General features: G+C 42.1%; 1 protein-coding gene across 4 annotated transcripts in view; it reads right to left on the bottom strand.

The window, feature by feature from the left end:
- The window catches only part of creb3l3l (cAMP responsive element binding protein 3-like 3 like), a 30,167-nt gene extending 20,876 nt beyond the window's left edge, over positions 1–9,291 (bottom strand). The window contains exons 1-5 of one of the 4 annotated variants that reach the window (XM_072572447.1): positions 9,138–9,254; positions 8,695–8,728; positions 4,762–4,893; positions 2,635–2,947; positions 773–888 (exon numbers count right to left, since the gene is read on the bottom strand). In XM_072572447.1, the coding sequence (XP_072428548.1) occupies positions 773–888; positions 2,635–2,947; positions 4,762–4,893 (561 nt within the window). In that variant the 5' untranslated portion in view covers positions 8,695–8,728; positions 9,138–9,254. Of the gene's footprint in view, positions 1–772; positions 889–2,634; positions 2,948–4,761; positions 4,894–8,694; positions 8,729–9,137 lie in introns of all 4 variants that reach the window. The other 3 variants (XM_072572455.1, XM_072572463.1, XM_072572438.1) reach the window with 3 other exon arrangements.
- Positions 9,292–22,066: the final 12,775 nt, after the last annotated feature.

Below are 22,066 nucleotides of genomic sequence, written 5' to 3'. Positions count from 1 at the left end.
GCCATTAGACTACTTTTGAATTCCAGATTTCTTTCTTAAATTCAATTTTCATCATCTGCCATGCTGAGATTCAAACCCATGGCAAACATTAATAATAAAAAAAACAGAAAGTGCTGGAGAAACTCAGATGGTCTTATGAGTCACATTGGACTCAACTTTAACCACAGATGCAGCTTCTACAGCACTTTCTGCTTTTTATTTCCATTCCCCGGTCTCCACTGTTTTAAGAATTAGTCCCTGTTATAAAAATGAGTCCCTAGTTCTGGATTACTAGCTCTGCAACATTGTCATAGTAATGGAGGACTTCCATCCGGTTGCATCACCTGCATCCAGCCTCTCTGTAGTGTATGTTCACAACAGCAGGTGAAGGATGCCTGCGACTACTATATATTAATGATCTACTTTGCTGCACTAATAAAAAAGCTATATAATGGATACTTTTCCACCATCCGCCTGATGGTGGAGATGAAGACACACTTGAATTAGAATTTCTCCTACGAGCGGAGCAAACTAAATTTAAATACAGGAAACCGAGCATATTTCAACAAGTAGAGTCACATGATGCAGCTGTCATTTCTTTGCAGAAGGGCTTGACCACCTCATTGGCAAGCTCTGATGGCTGGAGAGCACTAATGGAGGTGGGGAAACAAAACCAGGCACTTCATATTTTAAGAAGGCACAAAATTTCTCTCTTCCCACCATGAAAAATGCTCTGCTTAAATATATTTGAATCAAAGTATGTATTTATGGGAATTAATAGACATTCTCTTACTTGATTTGTTTTATGGTTTTGTTGCAGATCTTCAATGGTGAGAGTTACCAGGCCAGAACTTTCTTCCACAGGAATAACTTGCGGGTTTTCGATCACAAAATCAGGTTCCCATTCTTCTATGGTGAATAAAGATTGACATTTGAGATGTTAAAATAATTGTTACGCACCAATTAGGTAACCTGATTAATTGAAGGATTATTTGACTAACTCTGAAACTTCTGGAAAGAAAGCATATTTTGCATGGGACAGGATGAAACTCAAGTGGTCAGTTTCTTGAATGCACCTCCTTCAAGACAAAAGTGACATCAGTCACTAAACTGAAGATAAATCATTAACACTGGAATGTGGGCATTTCCAGCAAGGAGAGTGTTTGCTTCCCATCCCTAATTACCTTGGAGAAGATAATGGTGGCTGTGAGCTGCTTTCTGGAACTGCTGTTGGTGTTGATGCATGCACAATGCTGTTAAGAAGGGAGTTTAGGATTTTGGCCCAGTGGCAGTGAAGGTAGAGTGATACTGTTTCACATCAGGATGGTGTGTGACATGGAAGGGAACTTGCAGATTATGGTGTTGCCCTGCAACTGCTGCCTTCTAGAATGTAGAAGTCATGGATTTGGAAAGTGTTATCAAAATAACCCTTGCAAGTTGTTGCTGTGCTTCTTTTATATAGTATACACTGCTGCTGTGTATTAGTGGCGGAAGAAGGGAATAGTTACATTGGTGCATGGGGTGACAAGCAAACCAACTGTTTTGTACTGGATTGAAGTGAATTTCTTGACTATTGTTGAAGCTGTGGCTATTCAAGAAAGTGGGAAATTTTCCATCACTCCTGTGTTACTCCTGATATTTGTCATCTCGATGATGGACAGGATTTGGGGATTCAGGATATGTGTTACTCACCACAGGATTCCTATCCTTTGAACAGCTCTTTTGGATGTGTTATTTATATGGCTCATCCAGTTCAGTTTCTGGTCAAACCCTAGGGTGTTGGCTGGCAAATTCAGTGATGGCAATGCCATTGAATCTCAATGGGAGATTCAGATTATTTTATTGGAGAAGATCATTGCCTGATACTTGTGTAACACAAGCATAACTTGGCACTGATCAGCTGAAGCCTGAACATCGTCCCAGTCTTGCTGAGAAGTTGTAAATGGTGTTGAACACTGAACAATCACCAGTGAATGATCCCACTTCTAACCTTATAAGCTTATAATTGAAGGGATAGAATGAATAGATAAGGTATTTTCCCTGGGGCGGGGGATTCCAGAACTACAGGGCATAGGTTTAGGGTGAGAGGGAAAAGATATAAAAGGGACCAAAGGTATATGAATAGGAGGGGTTTAGAGGGATCTGGGCCAAGTGCTGGCAAATGGTTCCAGATTAAGTTAGGATATCTGGTCAGTATGGATGAGTTGGACCAAAGGGTCTGTTTCCTGCTGTACATCTCCATGACTCTAAGATACAATTGGCTAAGATTGGCAGGCATGTAAGAAAAATTGCAAAGATGACAAAGCATAGAACAATTCGGAAATATTTGAAGGGTGATCTAAACTAGACATAGAGAAGATAGTTTTAGCATATTTAAGTCAAAACTAAGCCCCATGATTATAAGATGGTAATTAATAAAAATAATAAGGCATTTAGGAACTCTTTTACTCAGAATGTGGAAGTTGTTTTCACATTGAATAATTATGGTGAATATCAGCTGCATTAAAGGAATAGTTAGATAATTGGTTTAAGCAGCATTAGGTCAACCCAATCACCACATTGATGTATGTTCCTGGATGATGTGAACATAATGCAGCTCATACCCATGTGCAGTTAAGTACTGACAATATAAGAAAATCTCTTCTTAACACTAACCTAAATCAATTGAGATGTCAGTTTCCGTTGAAGGATTCTCAGTCCTTACGCTAAGCAAACAATTGACTTCAGTCTGTGAGTCCTGATGAAGTGAATAGTTATGGTCAGAATGTACAACTTCAGAAAATGACGGGCTATCAGTCAGTGGAACATCACTGCTTGACGGACTATCTTCGTGAGTGCAATTGTTATTGTTGTCTTCTGATATTCCACTGTCACTATCTAATGGAGACCAGGATATTGTGTTGCCCTCATCCTCAAAAGAACCGATGATGGAGTTGAAGAAATCTTCAGTGTCATGGTCATTTAGTATCTGCAAATATAGGGAAAGCAAACATGTACCAATAATAATATCATGTGGCAGAACATGGAGAAATACTAACATACTATTTGGACTAGGTGAGGAGAGAAAGAAACTATTGCTTCCCCACAATCCATAACCAGATTGTTAGTTCTGTTTCTTTCAAACTGGATAGTGCAATGTCTAATCCCAGTGCTGAAAACAGATACTTGAACAGAGTGAGCATGCAAAAAATTGCAGGGGCAGCATGGTAACTCAGTGGTTAGCACAGCTGCATCACAGGGACCCGGGTTTGATTCCAGCCTTGGGTGACTGTGTAGAGTTTGCACAGTCTCCTGTGTCTATGTGGGTTTCCTCCGGGTGCTCCAGTTTCCTCCCACAGTCCAAAGATGTGCAGGCTAGGTGGGTTAGCCATGGGAAAAACGTGGGGTTATGGGGATAGGGTGGGTGACTGAGTGTGGGTGAGATGCTCTTCGGATGGTCAGTGCAGACTCAATGACTGAATGGTCGCTTTCTGCACTTTGGGGGTTTTACGGTTCTATGAAATCATTTGTATAATTTAAACTTTAAAGCTTGAATAATGTGGTTTTGCAAAGTCCTACCATGACTGTGGTAAGTTGAGAGCGCTAACCATCCCAGTGCTCCAATGTTTGATAATAGATATAAATGCTGTCAATGGTCTCCCAACAGCATTCCAATTTCTTTTCAAGGAGCCATTTTGGAAATAGGAGATGCAGTATGGCTTTTTTAGCAGGCTTAAAGCCTCCTATGGCAATGCATGGATAGCAATCTCACATACTGGTTAAAACTTGTTTCATTACAAAGTAAATTGCCTTTACTTGACTACAATACATGGAATTAATTCAATTAGCTTGAATACAGTAGATAAATGTGCCACGTTGTATGGTAGAACACTGTTCTGTTTAGAAGGCTCCAGGTTAGGTCTGTAGGTTGAGTTAGCATGCTAGTTCGATTACTACAATCTCAGTAGGCCTGGGATGTTGGGAGTCCTTTAGCTACATTCAATAATGATACAGACTGCAGGTATTACAGAAAAACCAGCATTTGGTATAGTGTCACAGAGTCGTACAGCATGGAAACAGGCCTTTCTGTCCAACCATTCCCTGCCAATCATAATCCCAAACTAAACTAGTCCCACCTGCCTGCATTTGACCCATGTCCCTCCAAACCCTTTTTATTTGTGTACTTATCCAAATGTCAAAGAGTCAGGGTAGTGTACAGCAAGGAAACCGATTCTTTAGTCCAATTTGCCCCTGACAACCAGATATTTTAAACTAATCTAGTCCCATTTGCCAGCATTTGGCCCATATCCCTCTAAACCCTTCCTATTCATATACATATGCAGATGCCTCTTAAATGTTGTAATTGAACCAGCCTCCCTCACTTCCTCTGGCAGCTCATTCCAAACACTCACCACCTTCTACATGAAAACGCTGCCCCTTGGGTGTCTTTTAAATCTTTCTCGTTTCATCTTAAACCTATGCTCTCTAGTTTTGGGCTCCCCTATCATGGAGAAAAAAACCTTGGTTACTCACCCCATCCACCTCATGATTTTATAAACCTCTGTAAGGTCACCCCTCAGTCTCCGGTGCTCCTGGGAAAATAGCCACAGCCTACAGCTCAAACCCTTCAACCCTGGCAATATCCTTGTAAATCTTCACTGAACCCTTTCAAGTTTCACAACATATTTCCTACAGCAGGGAGACCAGAATTGAATGCAGTATTCCAAAAGCAGCCTAACCAATATCTTTTAGAACTAAATAACATCAGGTGAAGAGGCAAGGGAGAAAAAAAAAATCACTTACATCGTGCTCACCCAGTCCCCAGTCCATCATGAAGTTGGTCCCATCACCAAACTCCTCATCTGGAGGTGATCCAGACTGCTGCCGAAACAGCAACTGCAGCAACTCATTATCAAGGTCATCAATAAGAGACATCTACGGAGAGAAGAAATATATACTTTAAGAAGAAACTTAAACCATTTCTGAATGCAGGCCAAAGTAGTAATTCATTATTGTAGAACTTTAAGATCTATGATATATGAGTATCACAAAGATCCAGCTATCTAATTAAGAACTAGGTTAATTAGAAATGCACAGTACAAGCTTTATTAATAGGGGCATATGGTACAGAGCAAGGAGATGATACTGAACTTGGAGAAGACACTTGGGGATTTGTGTACAGTTATCGGTGTCATCCTAGTAGGTGAATGTGAACACATTGGAGACAGCACAGAAAAGATTTACTAGAACAACTCCAGAAGTGAGAAATTTTAGTTGAGGTGGGTCTAGTTTGGTTTGGGACTGGGTTTGGCATGGATGCGGTGGACCAAAGGGTCTGTTTCTGTGTTGTATGACTCTATACAGATTGGAGACATTGGTATTGTTTCCACAGAAAGATGGAGGCTAAGAGGGAACATGGTAGAAGTTCTCAAAATCATAAGGACTGAATAGAAACTGTTCCTGCTCGTAAATGGATCAAGAACGAGATATAGCACAGATTTAAAATGATTTATAAAAGAATCAAATGTGGGGAGAGGGAAAAGAAAATTTTCATACGAGTGGTTCACGTCTAGAACGCACGGCTTGGAAACGTGGAGGAAGCAGGTTCAATTGAAACACTCGAGGGAATTGTTTTTTGTTTCTATTTAAATACTCATCCAATGTGCAAATATATAAGGAAAAGGCTAGGGAATGGCATTAAGTCATGAAGCTCTTTTGGAGAGGTGCAGACACAATGGGCTGAATATCCTCCTGGTGCACTGTGACACATGTGATTCTGTGTTGTGTGAAATGTATTTATACAGATATACACAGATCCTAGTGTACAACTATCACCTCAGATGGCACTTGCTGCAACCCAGTTTTGCTTCCAGAGGAAATTCCTACACTTTATAAGCTAACTTTTACCTATAATGACATTGCTGCATATTAGAAAGCAGATAAACATCTATTTTTGCAACTGATGACATAGAAACCAAATGGCGTTCCCCTGTCAGAAGTGAGTATTCCCAATCACAAAATGATTCATATAAATAAGATATTTGACAAACTTTCTTGAAGCTGAACAGCTGCGGTTACACACACCAGTGGGTGAGCTGCCTGAAAACTTTTTTCAGTGGGAGACAAGCTTGCTCCAAGCTCCAGCTGCTGTCGTTCTCAACTCACTGCAAATCTTTTGCTGCAGTTTGAATGACAAATAAATTTGCTGGAGATAGCTGGCAATGCCATTTCTGTTGGTGGCTGTATCAGTGATTCTGCGTCAGGCAAGAAACGTATGGTTGATTGTTTAAATAGAAACAGAAATAACGCTTGAGTGCCTCAATTGAACCTGCCTTCACCACATTTCCAAGCAGTGAATTCCAGGCTCTTCCAAGTCCAAGTAGGACCACAGGGAGTAGAAGGAGGAGGAAGCTGTTCGGTTTGAACTGGATTATTAATTAGCAGAAATAAAGGACCATTGCATGGGCAATTTTGCTTGTTGTCATACTTCCATTAAGAGGTGCTGTTCTGTGATTGTTACAGGAAGTACCTTTACAAATGGAAGCCACTATAGGAAGGATTTGATTGTAAAGTTTGACTAAGCATTATTATTAGGAGAAAAAAATTCCAAAGTGCGTCTTCTTTTTTAATAAAATGCTAACTTTATTGCTAGGAGAAAGTGAGGACTGCAGATGCTGGAGATCAGAGCTTAAAAATGTATTGCTGGAAAAGCGCAGCAGGTCAGGCAGCATCAAAGGAGCAGGAGAATTGACGTTTCGGGCATAAGCCCTTCTTCAGGAATAACTTTATTGCTACACAAGTTTATCTAAATGTCACAATTTAATCTGCAGACAATCATCTTAATTTACAAATTCTAAAGTAACAAAATAGATCAGTACAGTTTTTTTTAACAGACGTGATGGGATTGCTGAAATTGCCCTTCAATCAGAAGGCAGAATTATATCCCTCAAACAGTACAGTATCCAGTGCACAAACAGGAAGACAGGGTGCAGAAAATGAAATATTAAGGGATGGACAAACTTTCTAAGTTCAAGGAAAGGTGACTCAACCTAAAAACTTTTTAACTCTGACTTCTCTCCACTGAGAGAAAGTGAGGACTACAGATGCTGGAGATCAGAGCTTAACAATGTGTTGCTGGAAAAGCACTGCAGGTCAGGCAGCATAAGCCCTTCTTCAGGAATGAGGAGGGTGATGCTGCCAGACCTGCTGAGCTTTTGCAGCAATTTCTACTTTTAGAACATAGAACATAGAACATAGAACATAGAACATAGAACAATACAGCACAGAACAGGCCCTTCGGCCCACGATGTTGTGCCGAACTTCTATCCTAGATTAAGCACCCATCCATGTACCTATCCAAATGCCACTTAAAGGTCGCCAATGATTCCGACTCTACCACTCCCACGGGCAGCGCATTCCATGCCCCCAGCACTCTCTGGGTAAAGAACCCACCCCTGACATCTCCCCTATACCTTCCACCCTTCACCTTAAATTTATGTCCCCTTGTAACACTCTGTTGTACCCGGGGAAAACGTTTCTGACTGTCTACTCTATCTATTCCTCTGATCATCTTATAAACCTCTATCAAGTCACCCCTCATCCTTCGCCGTTCCAACGAGAAAAGGCCGAGAACTCTCAACCTATCCTCGTACGACCTATTCTCCATTCCAGGCAACATCCTGGTAAATCTTCTCTGCACCCTCTCCAAAGCTTCCACATCTTTCCTAAAGTGAGGCGACCAGAACTGCACACAGTACTCCAAATGTGGCCTAACAAAAGTCCTGTACAGCTGCAACATCACCTCACAACTCTTGAATTCAATCCCTCTGCTAATGAACGACAATACACCGTAGGCCTTAGATTAGATTAGATTACTTACAGTTTGGAAACAGGCCCTTCGGCCCAACAAGTCCACACCGCCCCGCCGAAGCGAAACCCACCCATACCCCTACATCTACCTCTTACCTAACACTACGGGCAATTTAGCATGACCAATTCACCTGACCTTACAAACTCTTACAAACTCTATCCACCTGAGTGGCAACTTTCAAAGATCTATGTACATAGACCCCAAGATCCCTCTGTTCCTCCACCTGACTAAGAACCCTACCATTAACCCTGTATTCCGCATTCTTATTTGTTCTTCCAAAATGGACAACCTCACACTTGGCAGGGTTGAACTCCATCTGCCACTCCTCAGCCAGCTCTGCATCATATCTAAGTCCCTTTGCAAACGACAAATGCCCTCCTCACTGTCCACAACTCCACCTATCTTCGTATCATCTGCAAATTTACTGACCCACCCTTCGACTCCCTCATCCAAGTTATTAATAAAAATTACAAACAGCAGAGGACCCAGAACTGATCCCTGTGGAACTCCACTTGTAACTGGGCTCCAGGCTGAATATTTACCATCTACCATCTGGTCTAAGTTTGTGTTCAATTGAATCATCTACTATTTTGACAATGATATTTCAATGAATAGGTTCCAAACCAGCACTGGGATGCAAACGTACATCTAAATCTTAATTATTGCTGAAAAATTAATAATGTCTTCAAAGGCAGCAATCAGTGGCACTCCTTTTCGTTTCTTTAACCGGATGTAAAGCAATGTGTAATATAGATGTTACAAGTCGATGAAAAAAGATATTGACATCCATAAGTGCGCAAGTATTTCAAAGCTACATTCATACCAGCGCCTTTCACTGCGTTTCGCAAATTAACACGAAAACTTACTTTCAAAACGACACAGGCGGCGGATTAAAATATCCTTGAAATGAGGAAGAGATTTATTATTCCATAGCTTTTAGATTTAGAGCAGGAGTACTTCCTGGAACGAACACTACAATCTGCTGCCGGAAGATCAACTTGAAATGACCAAGAACTGTTTATGTGATCGGTGAAATGGAAGGGGATTGTAACACAATTAACCTCTGCGCGTCTTCACAGCCCATTGAAAAGATGACACACTTCGATTTGCTTACAGTAAAGAAAAAGCGAACCAAGTGAATGACACCCCGTTGCCACTTGCTGCCCCAGTGAGGACAATTCGCTACATTTCCCAATACAGACAGATACCGGCACTCTGAAGATTTTCCCCGGGTTATTCTGTCCTTCCCCCTCCCGGATTGCTCTTTCCTTCCCCTATGGTCTGTGCCCCTCTCAGGCTGCAGTCTTACCCTAGTCCTCACTGCCCGGTCCTCCCTCTCACTCCTCACCGGCAGCCGATGTTTCCCTCCGATAGTAGATTCCAACAAGGCAAAAATGACATCAAGTCACCGGAACTGCGGGCGCTGCAGCAGCTCCCTGGGTGCTGTAGTTTCTCACACCCGCCCTCTGCTCACTTCTGGAGACAATCCACGGGCCAGAGAACTACAGCTCGCAGCACATCCATCCAGTCGCTTCCTGCAGCTTTGCACCATCACTGGAAATTCCACCTCTCTTCGACCCTCATTGGTTTTGCATAGCGTGAGGTTTCATTTGCGGATAAGCTGTGGAAGACATCAATCAATCAACCTGTTTTCCTCATCTCTAAACAGGAGGTCCGGGAAATGCCGAGTGGGACAACGAAACAAAATCAAAATTGCTAGAGAAAGTCAGCAGGTCTGTCAGTATTTGTGCAGAAAAACCAGAATTAATGTTTCGAGTCCAGTGACTCCTTATCAGAAGCATTTAAACATTGAATAAACCTTTCTATCCAAGAGTTACGTCATCATGTGAATTTAATGTGGTTCAGTTTGAGGTACAAAGGAGTAAACAAACATTGGGTTGGTTGAGCAGCTAAGAACAAAATGCACCATTTTTAAAGAGTTCTTATTTAAATAGTTATGTTGTTATTAAACTAACTAAACCATTAAAAAGGTATAAAATTAAATAATTACGTTCCTATCAACCAATCCAGGCCTTCTGGTGCTAATTGGCCACAGAAGTTGTCAAGTGTGGAGCTTTCAACGAGAGTTTGATGCCTTCACTGATTTATGTAGTCAGTAAAAAGAGAAATCACGTCTCTTTTTATGTCCGTAGTGTAAATTTTTAAAAGTTCATTCATTCATGTGGCTATGCTAACATTTATTGCCCATGCCCAATTGCCTTTAGAAAGATGATAGTGAACTGCCTTCTTGAATGGCTTGATGTTGTGTGAGCATGCAGTGCCAACCACTGCCAACTTGAATTAGCCATACACTGGCTACGGAAGCAGGTCAGGGGCTTGGAATCCTGCAGCAAGTAACTCACCTCCTGACTTTCCAAAGCATTTATAGGGCACAAGACAGGAGTGTAATGGATTACAGTGCAATGGGATAAGCTGTTCTGCTTGTGAAACAAACAAGAGCAAGTGGGCATGGATTTAAAGTGATATGGAAACAAAGCAAGGGTGACGTGAGGTAAAAAAAACTTTATTAGTAGGATATGGAATGCACTACCTGGTAATGTACTGGATGTAGGTACAATTGACTTATTCAAAAGGACATTCAGTGTTTTTTGGATAATAATGGTGTGCAAGGATATGGGGAAAATACATGATATTTGAACTAGATAATAAAGCTAGATTAGATAATAGAGACAGTGAAGGCTGAATGGCATCCATTTGCTCTATAATTCTGTGATAATCACCACTTGCCTGGATCGGTGCATCTTTACCTACATGAAAGTGAGGACTGCAGATGTTGGGAGATCAGAGTGGAGATTGTGGTCCTAGAAAAACACAGCAGGTCAGGCAGCACCCGAGGAGCAGGAAAGTTGACATTTTAGGCAAAAGCCCTTCCTGATGAAGAGCTTTACCCAAAATGTCAACTCTCCTGCTCCTTGGAAGCTACCTGATCTGTGCTTTTCCAACACCACACTCTCGCATCTCTAACTACACTCAAGAAAGTTAACATCATGATTGGCACCACATCAACAAATATTCACTCCTTCCATCACACAGCAGTGTATATGATCTACAAGATGCAGTGCAGAAATTCTCCATGGTCCCTTTGACAACCATATCCAAAACATGCCCACAACTGTCCAGAGGTCCAACAGTGACAGATACATGAAAACCTCTCCAATGCCAAACTGTTCCGTAGTATATAAAAGACATGGCCATTCCACCTGGTCAAGTATTTTCTCTGCACATAGGGAGACGCCTAATCCCAGTATCGCTCCTTGCTGGCAGACTTGTACCATGTTTAACACTCTTCTGATATTATTAGTTGATCTGCGACCCTTAATAAACCCTGTCTGATCCTCTTTTATAATAAATGATAAAACCCTCTTCAGTCTTTATGCCAACATTTTTGAGAGGATTTTAAAGTCCACATTAAATAAGGATATAGGTCTGTACGAAGTACAGTCATCTGGGGCTTTTCCTTTCTTACGTATGAGATAGATATTTGCTTCTGTCAGAGAGACCGGGAGGCTACCCTGACTATATAAATAGTTATACATATCCATAAGTTGTCTGGCCAGTTCATCTATACATTCTTTATAGAACTCGGCCTGAAATCCATCTGGCCCAGGCGCTTTACTGCTCTGGAGCTGCCTCACCACCTCCTGCACTTCGTGGGTTGTCAGGGGGGCATTCAAAAGTGACACCTGCTCCAAGGTTAAGCCCGAGAGGGCCAGTTTTTTTTTAAATGACTCCATCTTTCTTGCTCTACCCTCACAGCCGTCCGACTTATACAAATGAACTCTCTAAAAGCTGCATTGATCTTTTTAGGATCACAAGTCAAAGTACCAGCACCTTCTCTAATAGATGTAATGGATTGGAGAGCCTTTTTCTTTCTGGCAAGGTATGCTAGATACCTGCCCGGCTTATCGCCGGCTCAAATAATCTCTGCTTCGCAAACAGTATTTCCCTCTTTGCTGTCTGAGTAAGTGCAGGATTCATAGTAGCCCTGAGGGCTGTAATCCACTGTAATTTAGTAATGGACAGCCTATTAACATACGCTGTCTCAGCTGCCTTCAGGCAAGCCTCAAGCAGATGCTGTTGTTCTCCCTGTTGTCTTTTTGGGTTGCAGAATATGAGATGACCAAGCCACGCCCATATGCCTTAGCAATCTCCCATATCACCGATGGGTTACTGGCTGTACCTGAGTTGATGTCCCAGAAAGTTTTAAATTCCTTACTATCTTACTATCCTTCAATAGGAAAGGGTCCATTTGCCAATGCCAGGAAACCATCTTGTCATCACTAGTCTTGACCTCCATAAACACTGCTGCGTGGTCAGAAATAGCTATATTCCCTATTTTACAAGGCAATATCAAATTCAAAAAGGTCGAGGGGACAAAAAAAATCGATTCTGGTATGGCACTTGGATGGGTTAGAATAAAAAATAAAATCCCTACCCTCAGGGTGAAGACACCTCCACACATTTACCAGTCCCAACTCCCTATTCAAATCAGCCAACTGCCCAGATCTCAGAGATATACCAGCAGAGCTCCGAGGTATCTTGTCCACCTCGGGATTGATAACACAATTAAAATCTCCCCCTATAATTATGTGACGCACCCCAAGGGCCATCAACTTGGAGAATGCGTCTGTTACGAATTTAAAAGAATGTGCCGGGGGGCAATATACATTCTAAATCCCGTAATCCTCTCCATATATTCGAGTTTTAAGTATTATAAACCCGTCCGGACTCATTTTTTATCTGGCTTAGCATTTTGAAGGGAAGATTCTTCCGGATAAGAATGGCAACTCCCCTACTTTTCAAATTGAAAGATGAAAAGAACACCTGACCAAATCCTCCCTGCTGCAGCTTTAAATGCTCCTTATCAATTAAATGTGTCTCCTGTAAAAGGCCTACATCAACCCCCTCTTTTTTAAGACTTGATAGTATCTTTTTCCTTTTAACTGGCAAGTGGCTCCCTTTGACATTCCAGGTGCACCATTTAAACAAATGACTAGCCATGGTTGTTCAAGAAAGTCCGAGACCCCCCAGGAGGAAGAACCCCACTCAAAAAGCATTGAGTAGAGACTGTAAACAATTCACATAAATTTAGAAATACAACTTTAAAACAATTTAAATTTAAAACAACTAAATCAAGACTACTAAGAACTACTCCTAAAAAAATAATAACATAAGACGTAATTACGAGGAGACTTTCCCCCTTGTCCACAGGGAGCATTCCTATCATCCAATAATCCCACCATAACACCTCCCAGCTAGAGCCATGCCCTCAGCCCAGGCATTACAGACTAAGATAAACAGATGCCAATGCCTTATAGTACAAAAATTAAAGTGAGCAACCAACCCGCCCCCTCCAAATTATTACCTAGGCATTCTTAACAAAACAGCAACATAAAATATATAAAATTACAATCCCAGCAAATATTAAAGGAAAACTCAAAAACATCCTCCAACAACAGACAAATCAAGCAAATTATAAATAAGCGTTAAGAGAAAGAACCTCCCCCAGGAAGGATGGAAAAGAGAAAGGGGGGAGAGGAGGGGGAAAAAGGGTAAAATAAAGTAATTGTCCATATAGTTCAAGTCCTTCAGTCTATTTGAGGGCATCCAAAAATTCTTTTACTTTTTCTGGTGATTCGAAGTTATACACAGACCCTCCATGACTGAAGCTCAGCGTTGATGGGTATCTCATGGAATACTAAATATTTAAATCCCACAGGCGCTTCTTTACCTTGTCAAACGCTTTCCTCTTGCATACCACAACCGGAGAGAAGTCCTAGAACAGCATTATTTTGAATCCCTTGCATACCACGGCTTGGGGATCCTTCCCCAAAACTCTGGAGGCCTCCAGCAACATTTGTTTTTCCCTGTAGTGCTGGAGTCACATTACGACCGGGCGGGGACGCTAGTCTGACCCGGGCCTGCGTACAGCAACCCGGTGGACCTGCTCAACCTGCACCCGGCCTAACTCAGACTCCAGCTTCAGCAGTTGTGGGAGCCATTGCTCCAAAAACTCAACGAGCTGGCCTTCTTTCTCCTGTGTGGGAAGGCCCAGCAACCGAATATTCTTCAGACGACTTCGATTTTCGAGGTTGTTGATATGCTCTTCTAAGGCCAGGACTCAACATTCCAGAGCCCGAACATGACCCACGGAAAATTCAGCAGCGGTCTTGGAGGCCGCGGCCCTTTGCTCTGCCCCTCCAACACGTTGCTCAAATTTCTCGATCTCTTGGTCATGCCTCTGCAGTATGACCGAGATCGACACTAACCAGGACCACGTCTCTTCAATCGACACGTCGATCTTCTCTCGGAGCTTGACAAACTCCAAGACCAGGCTTGCTTCTGCAGGTAAGTCCCCCAGGGTGGCCGCGGACGCATCTGTTACTGCAAGGGGGCAAGTTTGGTGCAAAATCACTATAGCTGCTGGGGAAAAGCTATTTTTAGTAGTTTAAAAAGTGAGGGGAGGGTAGGTACCCCACTTTGTCTGGGTCCTGGGCAGAGCCCAGCAGACTCAGACTGAATGGGTTACTGCCATCTTGAATCCCCGATATAGACAGCTTAAGCAAGTAGGCAAAAACTTGACAGTTGGAATGCAAGGTGGGGAAACATGGGGTTATGCACCTCGGCAGGAAGAATCGAGGAGGTGAATATTATTAAATTAAATTGAGAAAGCTACAGAACAGAAGGATTTAGGAGTGATCATCCCTCAATCACAGAAAACGAGCATCCAAGTTCAGCAGATGATATGGAAACCAAATGGAATATTGGCCTAGATCACAATGGGAATGGGTATTGAAGTAGGAAGATTTTGCTGTTACTACAAAAAGTACTAGTCAGACCACAGTTGGAATATGGCGAACAGTTTGAATTTAAAAAATACAAAAAAACAAAGAGCTATGGATGCTGGAAACCAGAAACAAAATCAGAAATTGCTGCAGAAGTGCAGCAAGTCTTGCAGCATCTGTGGAGAGAAAGCAGAGTTAATGTTTTGGGTCTAGTGACCTTCCTTCAGAACGGGCCGGCAAACTGCACGGCTTTCAGGACAACACCATACAACTTATCGTGGTAGACATTACAAGACGTGTCAGAGTGTTGACATGGATACCACCATTACACGTGGGTATACCTCCCACTATGTATGTAGCAGGTAGTTATGTGACTTGATCAACATTGTCTATATCATACGCTGCAGAAAAGGATGCCCTGAGGCATGGTACATTGGCAAGACTGAGTAGAGGCTACAGCAACAGATGAATGGACACCGCACAACAATCAACAGACAGGAGTATTCTCTCCCAGGCAGAAAACACTTCAGCGGTCCAGGACATTCGACCTCGGACCTTAATGTGACCATCCTCCAAGGTAAACCCATGGGGATGGACTCAGCCGGGACCTTGGGTTCATGTCACACTACAGGTGACCCTAATGCACTATACACACACAGACACACTTATGCAGACACAAGCTTATTCTTACATGCTCACACACACACCAACACTCACACTCACATACGCACCCTCTCACAGACTTATACCCCTTTACACTCACACTCACACACATACACACACACACATACTTTTGTGGGGCGAATTCGTACTTGCAGAATTACATTTTATTTTGATCAAAAACTGCATGAATCCATGTAAGATCCCTTTTTTTAGAAATCGAATCAGTCTGAACATTGGAGCACAGGCAGCCTCACACAGGGCACCTCACACCTTCAATGCATTATCTGGGTCAATATGGCACCTATTGTTAAAGTTCAGCTGAGAATGTAACTTTAAAAAACCTTTGGGATTTACATATGAAAGAACTGAAACCAACATGGTCATTCTAAAAGATGAGAGACTTAAAATCAATTCAGATCTTTTTCAGTATATAATTTCAGTTACATCACATTATAAACTTTTGCTATAAGTTCTGTGTCTTACAATCTTATACACAACCACCTGATGAAGGAGCAGTGCTTTGAAAGCTTGTGCTTCCAAATAAACCTGTTGGACTATAACCTGGTGTTGTGTGTTTTTTTTAACTTTGTACACCCCAGTCCAAAACTGGCACCTCCAAGTCATTCCTTCAGAACAGTTTTAGTTTATTTTATTTAATGGAATATTAAGGCATTGAAGACAGTCCAGGGAAGGTTCACTAGGCTGTTAACAGGTATGGAGGGATTGTCTTATGAGAAGACGTTGAGTAGGTTGGTCTTGTACTTATTGAACACAAAAGAACAAGAGGTGACCTTATTGAAGCATGCAAAATTCTTATGGAACTTGACAGAGTGGATGCAGAGAGATTGCTTCCCCTTGTGAGAGATCGAAGTCCAGAGGGCATCATCTCAGAATTTCATTTAGGACAGAAATGAGGAGGAATTTCTTCTCTCAAAGGGCAATGAATCTGTGGATATCTTTGAGCATGGGTCATTGAATATATTCAAGGCTGCAATAAACAGATTTTTAATCAATAAGGGAATTAAGGATTGTGGCAAAAAGGCAGGAAATTGGAGTTGAGGATTATCAGATCAGCCAAGATCTCATTGAATGACAGAGCAGATTTGTTGGCCTTAATGGCCTACTTCTGTTTCTACATATTATGGTCAAATTCCAGAAGTTGTAAAGATATGGATGATCATTTCAATTGCAGATTAGCTGATGCAGGAAATGAATGAAGCAGTGTTATGGGGGTGCAAGTAACTGGTGTCAATGAATAGTTATGTTCTCAGAAATTCATCTGGATCAAATGTCAAAGTTGCAAATAGTCTGTTTCTTAAACATTTGACAGGGAGAGGAATGGAGTAACTGGCTAACGAACAATGCTGGTAGTTGCAATCAAAGACAATTGCTTCAGTCTCCCCTTTGCTTAGTTGGTTGAAAATTTTCATATGACATTAGATATTGGACAAGTAGTGTGATAAATCAGAAATGATCAGGTGTTGAGGAAGATAGTGATGAGGTAAATAATGTTTTATTTGGTTACAAATAGAATCTAAAAGGTTTGTCCAGATGGTATTGCTGAAAGGCAAGGAGAATGTATGTAGATGAGAAAAAAGATGGCATCCAAAAATTGACCATTGGGATCTTTCAGAGATAATGATGCACTGATGGGAAGAGAAGCCATTGCAAATTAAAGCACAGATGGTCACCACTAAGATTTAGCTCAATGGTATCATCATTAATCATAATTCACAATAAACACATGGCTGACAAGAGCCAATTCCATTTGGGTTTCTACATGAATGTCTATCTACCCGAAATTGTCTCTTTGATATATTATAGATGGCTGTCAAAATTGATTCTTCTCTTGAATCTTGAATACTTGATGCTCATCTAAATAAGTATTTTTAAATTTGCAGGAATGCTATTTCTGAATTTTTCCATGATCATAGTTTCCTTTACATTCTCAATTTTTTGTTGTGTAACTTGAGAGATTTAAACCACTGATCCCATAGCATTTGTTTCTTCATTGCAAATTCAAAAAGTATTTATTAAGTTTCTTTCTTCTAGCTCTACATTTTAATGGATAAACTTCAGGTGTAATCTCATAAGCATTAAGTACTGCCTCTTTGACAGTTTTATACTCTATAGATTGTTCTTCTGATAAACTGGCAAACATGGTGATAGCCACATTTGTCATAACACTCCGTAACATATATCTTTAGGCCAGTTAATCACTCCAGCTACCTTTTCAAATATGGTAAAATATCTTTGACTCCATCCTCTTGTTACTCTTTAATGAAAGTATCTTACCAACTCACCTTATTAATTACCTACCATTTCCCTATGGTGTCATTCACCTCTGATTTTGGAATTCCCCTTACCACATGCCATTCCTAAAACAACTCATTACTCACTGGTTATTTTGGAATTCACTGGCAGCCCTTTTGTACCTATGCTATCTTTAAAAAGTTGATATGTATCAGGACAACCTGCACAAGCCCTGTCGATCCTGCAAAGTCCTCCTTATTAACCATCTTAAGTCTAGTGACAAAATTGGGACAGCTGGCTCATAGACTAGTTCAGCAGCAGCCTGACACAGTCATACTCATGGAATCATACCTTACAGACAATATCACAAGCATTATCACCATCCCTGGATATGTCCTGTTCCAACAGCAGGAAAGACCTTGCAGAGGTGGCGTCATAGTGGCACAAAGTCGGGAGGGTGTTGCCCTGGGAGTCCTCAACATTGATTCTGGATCCCATTAAGTGTCATGGCATCAAGTCAGATAGGAGGAAGGAAACCTCTTGCTGATTACCATGTTCTATCCTCCTTAAAAATGAATCAATACTCCTTCATGTTGAGCCACATTTGGAGCAATTACTTGGGGGCAGTAAGCACACAGGATGTAGTCAGTAGGGGATTTCAATGTCCACCACCAAAAGTGGCTCGGGAGCAGCACTACTGATTGAGCTGCTTGGGTCCTAAAGGACAGAGCTGCTAGACTCTCTGCAGTCCAGGCAAGGAACCAACAAGTGGAAAAAACAGATTTGACCTTACTATTCATCTGTAGGTCTTAGGCATTGCTGGCTGGCCAGCATTTATTGCCCATACCTAGTTGCTCTTCAGAAGGTGGTGGTGAGCTGCCTTCTTGAACCATGTTGTGGAGGTCTGGCGTTGGACTGAGGTGGACAAAGTTAAAAGTCACACAACACTAGGTTATAGTCCAACAGGTTTATTTGAAAATACAAGCTTTGCAGCACGGCTCCTTTACTTCTAAATAAACCTGTTGGACTATAACCTGGTATTGTGTGACTTTTAAGTTCTTGAACTACTGCAGTCCTTGTGCCCTGAGGGAGGGAATTTCAGGATTTTGATCCAATGGCAGTTTTTTTCAAATCAAAGTGGTGTGTGGCTTAGAAGGGAACTTGCAGGTGTTGTTGTTCCCATATGTCTGCTGCCCTTGTCCTTTTCAATGGAAGTAGTCATGGGTTTGGAAGATACTGTCTAAGAATTTTTGGTGAATTTCTGCAGTGCATCTGAGAGACATATGCACTGCTGCTACTAAGTGCTGGTGGTTGTGTGTGTGGATGTGTTGCCATTCAACTGAGCTGCTTTGCCCTGGATGATATCAAGCTTCTTGAGTGTTGATCAAACTGCATCCATCCAGACAAGTGGGGAGTATTCTGTCACATTCCTGACTTGTGCCTTGTAGATGATCGAGAGACTTTGAGGAGTCAGGAGGTGAGTTACTTGCTACTGTATTCCTAGCCTCTGACCTGCTCTTGTAGCCACTATATTTATATGGAGAGTCCAGTTGAATTTCTGGTCGATGGTATCAGCCAGGGTGTTGATAGTGGGATATTCAGTGATAGTAACAACATTGATTGTCAAGGAGTGGCATTAGATTGTCTCTTATTGGTGATGGTCATAGCCTGAAACTTTTGTGGTGTGAATGTCGCTTGCCACTTGTCAGCCCAGGTCTGGGTATTGACCACATCTTGTTGCATTTGAACGTGGACTGCTTCAGTTACCTGAAAAGTCGCAAATGGTGCTGAACATTGTGCAATATTTAGCAAATATTCCCACTTCTAACCTTATGGTGGAGGGGAGGTCATTGATGAAGCAGCTGAAGATAATTGGGCCTTAGACACTACTTTGAGGAATTCCTACTGAGATGTCCTGGAGCTGAGATGACCGACCACAACCATCTTCCTATGTGCTAGAATAATGACTCTAAACAGTGGAGAGTTTTCCTCCAATTTCCATTGACTCATCCTTACTAACCTGTCTGCAGCAGATACATCTGTCCATGACAGTGTCAGTAAGAGTGACCACTGCACAGTCTTTGTGGAGCTGAAAGTCCTGCCTTCACATTGAGAATAATCTCCATCTTGTTAGATGGGCTCTATTACTGTGATAAATGGGACAGATTTTGAACTAATCTAGCAAATCAAGATTTTGCTTCCAAGAGGCACTGTGGGCCATCAATAGCAGCAGCAGCACTCCGACACAATGTGCAACCTCATGGCCCTGCCTATCCCCTACTCAATCATTATCATCAAGCCAGGTAATCAACCCTAATTCAATGGTGAGTGCAGAAGGGTAGCAAGTGACAGAGTTAAGTGATCCCACAACCAATGGATCAGATCTGAGCTCTGCAGTCCTGCCACCTCCAGTCATGAATGGTGCTGGACAATTAAACAACTCACTGGAGGGGTAGGCTCCACAAATATCTCCATCTTCAATGATCAAAGAGCCCAGCACATCAGTGCAAAAGATAAGGATGAAGCATTCGCAACAATCTTCAGCCAGCAATGTTGAATGGATGATCCATCTCAACCTCCTCCATACGTCCCCAGCACCACAGATACTAGTCTTCAGACAACTCGATAGTGCAAAGTCTTGTACAATAGTGCTGAAGACTTCCACCCCAGAACTTGCTGTTCTCCTAGCCAAGCTGTTCCAGTACAGTTACAACACAGGTAACTACCTGCCCAGATATCTTCTGTACACAAAAGGCAGGACAGCTCCAACCTGGCAATTACCACTGCAGCATTGTATTCTAGATTATCAGTAAAGTGATGGAAGGTGTCATCAACAATACTATCCAGCAGCACCTGCTCAGTAATAACCTGCTCAGTGATGCCTGCTTTGGGTTTCATCAGGACCACTCAGCTCTTGACCTCAATATAGCCTTGTACAAAATGGACAAAAAAAGAGCTGAATTCCAGAGGTGAGGTGAAAGTGACAGCACCTGACATCAAGGCCACAAACAACAGAGTTTTGCATCAAGGAGCCCTAGCTAAATTGGAATCATTTGGAATCAATGGGAAATTCTCCACAGGTTAGAAGCATACTTGGCACATAGGCAGATAGTTGTGGTTATTGGAGGTCAGTCATCTCAACTCCAGGACATCTCTGAGGAGTTCTTCGAGGTAGTGTCCTAACCCCAATCATGTGCAGCTGCTTCATCAATGACCTTTGCTCCATCATAAAGTCAGAAGATGGACGAGGGAGATCCAGTAGAGTAACTCTGAAGATGGACGAGGGAGATCCAGTAGATGTAGTGTATCTGGACTTGCAGAAAGCTTTTGATAAAGTCCCACATAGGAGGTTAGTGAGCAGAATTAGGCGCATGGTATTGGGGGCAACATACTAACTTGGATTGAAAGTTGGTTGGCTGACAGGAATCAAAGAGTAGTGATAAACGGCTCCATTTTGGAATGACAGGCAGTGACCAGTGGGGTACCGCAGGGATCAGTACTGGGACCGCAGCTTTTTACAATATATGTTAATGATATAGAAGATGGTATTAGTAATAACGTTAGCAAATTTGCTGATGATACTAAGCTGGGTGGCAGGGTGAAATGTGATGAGGATGTCAGCAGATTACAGGGTGACCTGGACAAGTTAGGTGAGTGGTCAGATGCATGGTAGATGCAGCTTAATGTGGATAAATGTATGGTTATCAACTTTGGTGGCAAGAACAGGAAGGCAGATTACTACCTAAATGGAATCAATTTAGGTGAAGGGGCAGTACAGAGAGATCTGGGTGTTCTTGCACACCAGTCAATGAAGGTAAGCATGCAGATACAGAAGGTAGTGAAGAAGGCTAATAGCACGCTGGCCTTCATAACAAGACGGATTGAGTATAGAAGCAAAGAGGTTCTTCTGCAGCTGTACAGGGCCCTGATGAGACCACACCTGGAGTACTGTGTGCAGTTCTGGTCTCCAAATTTGAGGAAAGACATTCTGGCTATTGAGGGAGTGCAGCGTAGGTTCATGAGGTCAATTCCTGGAATGGCGGGGTTACCTTACACTGAAAGACTGGAGCGACTGGGCTTGTATATCCTTGAGTTTAGAAGACTGAGAGGGGATCTGATTGAGACATATAAGATTATTAAAGGATTGGACACTCTGGAGGCAGGAAACATGTTTCCGCTGATGGGTGAGTGCCGAACCAGAGGACACAGCTTAAAAATACGGGGTAGACCATTTAGGACAGAGATGAGGAGAAACTTCTTCACCCAGAGAATGGTGGCTGTGTGGAATGCTCTGCTCCAGAGGGCAGTGGAGGCCCAGTCTCTGTATTCATTTAAGAAAGAGTTGGATAGAGCTCTCAAGGATTGTGGAACCAAGGGTTATGGAGATAAGGCAGGAACAGGGTACTGATTAAGAATGATCAGCCATGATCATATTGAATGGTGGTGCAGGCTCGAAGGGCAGATTGGCCTACTCCTGCACCTATTGTCTATTGTCTATTGTCAGAAGTGGGGATAT

Source organism: Chiloscyllium punctatum, chromosome 1 (assembly GCF_047496795.1).
Source record: "Chiloscyllium punctatum isolate Juve2018m chromosome 1, sChiPun1.3, whole genome shotgun sequence".
In the NCBI taxonomy this organism is placed as follows: Eukaryota; Metazoa; Chordata; class Chondrichthyes; order Orectolobiformes; family Hemiscylliidae; genus Chiloscyllium; species Chiloscyllium punctatum.
Note: the sequence above shows the minus strand (reverse complement) of the source record. Positions and strands in the feature narration are given on the sequence as shown.